This window comes from Carlito syrichta, unplaced genomic scaffold (genome assembly GCF_000164805.1).
Source record: "Carlito syrichta isolate Samal-C Ts95f unplaced genomic scaffold, Tarsius_syrichta-2.0.1 Scaffold308809, whole genome shotgun sequence".
Classification (NCBI taxonomy): domain Eukaryota; kingdom Metazoa; phylum Chordata; class Mammalia; order Primates; family Tarsiidae; genus Carlito; species Carlito syrichta.
Window position 1 is genome coordinate 153,517 of NW_007252905.1, and position 4,091 is coordinate 157,607.

At 34.2% G+C, this 4,091-nt stretch overlaps 1 protein-coding gene across 1 annotated transcript in view; it reads left to right on the plus strand.

The window, feature by feature from the left end:
* LOC103268269 (solute carrier organic anion transporter family member 1B3-like) overlaps positions 1-4,091 on the plus strand; it is an 80,399-nt gene that overhangs the window by 40,752 nt on the left and 35,556 nt on the right. The window contains 3 exon segments of the mRNA XM_008065826.1: positions 186-332; positions 530-628; positions 3,535-3,771. Of these exon segments, the coding sequence (XP_008064017.1) occupies positions 186-332; positions 530-628; positions 3,535-3,771 (483 nt within the window).

Sequence of the window (4,091 nt, forward strand, 5' to 3'; positions counted from 1 at the left end):
CTGGGCGACAGAGTGAGACTCCAACTCAAAAAAAAAAAAAAAAAGAAAGAAAGAAATGTGACTATAAATTGTTACTAGAAAAGAGCAAAAACATTCAATGGAATAATTAAAGACTTAAAGAAGTTGAATTTCTAATGGAATGCCAAAATTAATGTTTAAAATAAAACATTCTTTTGTCTATATAGGCTGTGGAAAGGAAGCTGGGTCAAATATGTGGATCTATGTCTTCTTGGGTAATATGCTTCGTGGAATAGGAGAAACCCCCATTGTACCATTGGGGATTTCTTACATTGATGATTTTGCAAAAGAAGGATATTCTTCTTTGTATTTAGGTAATGCACAAAAATATTAAATTGTATGGTTACTTTTTTTGATCTACCCATGAAATAATAGTGTCACTAAATTTATTATTTTACCCATTAGAAAAATTATTTGGAGAAGTGTATTGTATAATCCTACTTTTAAAAGCATATTGACTAAGAACCATGTGTTCTTGGCATCTCATAAAGTTGTTTTATAATATTTTCAGGTATTTTGAATTCAGTAGGAATGATTGGTCCAATCATTGGCTTTATCATGGGATCTCTGTTTGCCAGAATATACGTGGATGTTGGATATGTAGATCTGAGTAAGTACAATGAGAGCAAGATACCGTGATAGTGTCTTTCAAATGCAGGATACTATTATTCCAAATAATATGATTCTCTCGTTCAATAGTTTTTTGTTTACTATTTTTCAAAAGTTACAAGTAAGAAATAGATGGATTAATAATCAGAATAAAAATAAAATTTATCACCTATATGCCAATCTTATTTTAGATTACTTGATCCAGAATGACCGGACTTAAAATGTCCTTCTCCCAGAATCGATTGCTTAGTCAAATAAATTTTATTTTTCAATTAATGATGGTTTAAATGTTGAAGTGTAGAACTTAGAGTTTGCTTTGCGAAAGCCTCTTGTGACTGCTACAATGACTTATGGCTGGAGTGGTTTACACAGTCATTTTGTACTTTGGTTATGGTCATTTTTTCTGTTCCAAGCAGAGGGTTTTGTATATGGCAATATTCAATAACTGCTTGTTGAACAAATGAATAAAGAAGTGCACACACAAATGACATCTATGATCTTCCCCTCCGCTCTCAGAGCTTTTTCTTTCTCTCTTTTTTTAAAACACTAGTCAAGTGCAGTGGTGAGAAGGGAGGAGAGAGTAGAAAAAGAAGTTCAATCTGTAACTGACTATGAACAATCAACTGAGATAACTCACTACCTTCAGACCAGCCTCTTTCTTACCTCATAGAAGAAAGAAAGGCCATATTAGAAAAGCTGCCTCAGCTTCAGGCCTCCTTCCTACAAATATACCTGCACCATATTCATCTTTACCTGACCTTTTCCCAACTCAGTGGAAATATGTCCCTATTCGGGCTATGTTCATAGATCTACCTGGGGTTTAAATTTCTTCTGCCTGCGTCTTCTTCTTCTCTTTTCCTCAGCAAGCACACTTAGGTCTTTCTTGTCTTTTTACATCTATACATTTTTTTAATATCCCCAAATAACTTTCTAGCTAATTCTCTGCTTTTTCATTTCTCTTCAAAGCCAACCATCTAGGGAAAAAAAAATCATCTAAATTAGATATCTTGCCTTCTAACCTATATCCACTTCTCAGTCTATTATAATCTGTGAATAAAGCACATTTTCACATAATTAGCTAATTCTAATGGATACTTTTTTAGAATTTGTTTTAAGTGATATTGCTAGTACCTTTCTGTTTTCTTTTTAGATGTCTAAAACTCAACCTGTCAAAACCAGGTCTTATCATCTTACCCACAAATTCATTTTGCTCCCTTTATTCCCTCTTTTGATATCTTTATCTTAATTCAATTATTGACTGAATTACTATGACCCGTACTCATATTCCTGCATTTATACTTGGAAAGATTTTTCTTTCTTTTTTATTTGAATAATTATTAAAGTATCTTCCACAATGAAGCGCCTCTTCAGAGAAGCCTTTCTTTACAATTTTTTTTGGTCCCAAATTAGGTGTCCCCTTAATCATTAAGAATATGTCTTTATTGTAGCCCTTATCACAATGAGCTATAAAAATGTGTGTACTAACCTGCCACCTCTCCTAGAACATGGCAGAATGATATCTGTTTTAACATATAATAACTGATTAGTGTCCATAAATACACAAATCTGTTTTCTATCTTACCAGGACTTTAGTAAATCACTCCAAGGAGATCAAATGATTCATTTCTGAAATAGAGTAGACAGGACAGTAATCTAACAATAGCCACACACTTGAAAGTGTTTGCTGATACAATACTAGAGCAAGTACCTCATGACATGTTTTATATCTGCTATTTTAGACATGTGACTTAGAGCAGCTACACATTATTTACATTATTTCTACTCATTCACATTCAGTTTCATCATTATTTCTATCACTTAGAGTGTAAAAATAAGTGGTAAAGATCTTTAAGATAATAGTTTTGTAACCTCTCTACTCTTTCCAGAACTATTATGTTACTTTAGAATTCATGGTGACTCCATTTCTAACACTGACTATTCAGACCTCACTATATCTTCTTTTATTCAGTAATGAGTATGAAGTGACTCAGTATAAAGCATACGTTGGCAAACTCCAATGCCTAGAGGAGCTAAAGGGATAACATCAATGAGTTATGAGTGTCAGATACAGGAAATTGGTGGTGGTGAATTTTCTCCCCACCCCCAAAAGCACATGTGCTCCTCTGCCATAGCCTATTCTTTTCATAGTAACAACACCACCACCAAAAATGGGGCAACCATTGACCAAGGCTTCTGACTGGTGTTCAAAGAAATCCAGAAACCAAAGTGTTTATACATGCTTTCTTTTTACCTAGATTTTGTTTTATATCTGCTGAAATAGCTAGTTGACACTTGAGAAATAGCATTTCCAAGTTACTCTTATGCATGCTCTAAAGGAAAATAAAGTGGAAATAAAATGTTTAAACTATTCCTAACATATAGAACTCAACTCTTCTAGGTTGTTTTTTGCACTCATATTTTCATTGTGTGTAATTTTTTCATTCCCTGGTCTGTTTGGAGAATTGGCAATGCAGGTTTCTGGGTTTGTAGAAGGAAATCCTATTATAGCTTAAATGTTATTGCTGGTGCTTTGTTGACCTCATATGATGGTGCCAATAGAAAGTTGCAGAAAACAATAAGGATTTATATTTCTTCCATAAATATCTAAGATCTAGGGATCTGCAGACTTTAATGTCTAATGATGGCCGTTGTCCAGCCGTTAAGTTCACCCAAGCTTAGGCAATGACAACAATGTTGTCACTGAATTCTGGAATACATTGCAAGATTTCATAAAATGTTAGATTTGTCATGGTTTCAGAGGTGACAAAATTAGAAAAAAGGAAATAGTGTCTTAGTATTGATGACATATAGTTTACTTTCTTCATCTGTGGAGGACAGCTATCATTATTTCTAGAACTTACTGCTTTCCAAAATGATTTTTGACTGACTTCTAATTGTTTATTCCAGGCACTATTAGAATAACTCCTAAAGACGCACGCTGGGTAGGTGCTTGGTGGCTTAGTTTCCTTGTGTCTGGACTACTATCCATTATTTCTTCTATACCATTCTTTTTCTTGCCCAAAAATCCAAATAAGCATCAGAATGAAAGAAAAGTTTCAGTATCTTCACATATGCTCAAAGCAAATGAAGAAAGAAATCAAACTTCCAATTTGATCAACCATGAAAAAAGCCTTACTGTGACTGGTAAGTATTTTACTTCTATAGTCAACATGAAGTTGTTAATCTCAATGAAAAGGAAGAGTGGGTATTCCAAAATAACGTCACGCTCAAATCATGTGAAGTTAACTTTCTTCTTCACCAAATTTAGCTGAATTTCTTTTTCTAAAACTGTTATTAAAATTAGTAAATATTTCCCGAGCACATAGCAAACTGAAGAAGATTAGATTTATTTTCGTTGTTTTTTTTGAGTTGGAGTCTCATTCTGTCACCCAGACTGGAGTGCAGTGGCCGCTCCCGGCCACCGCAGCCTCGACCTGCTGGGCTCCGGCGATCCTTCCGCCTCA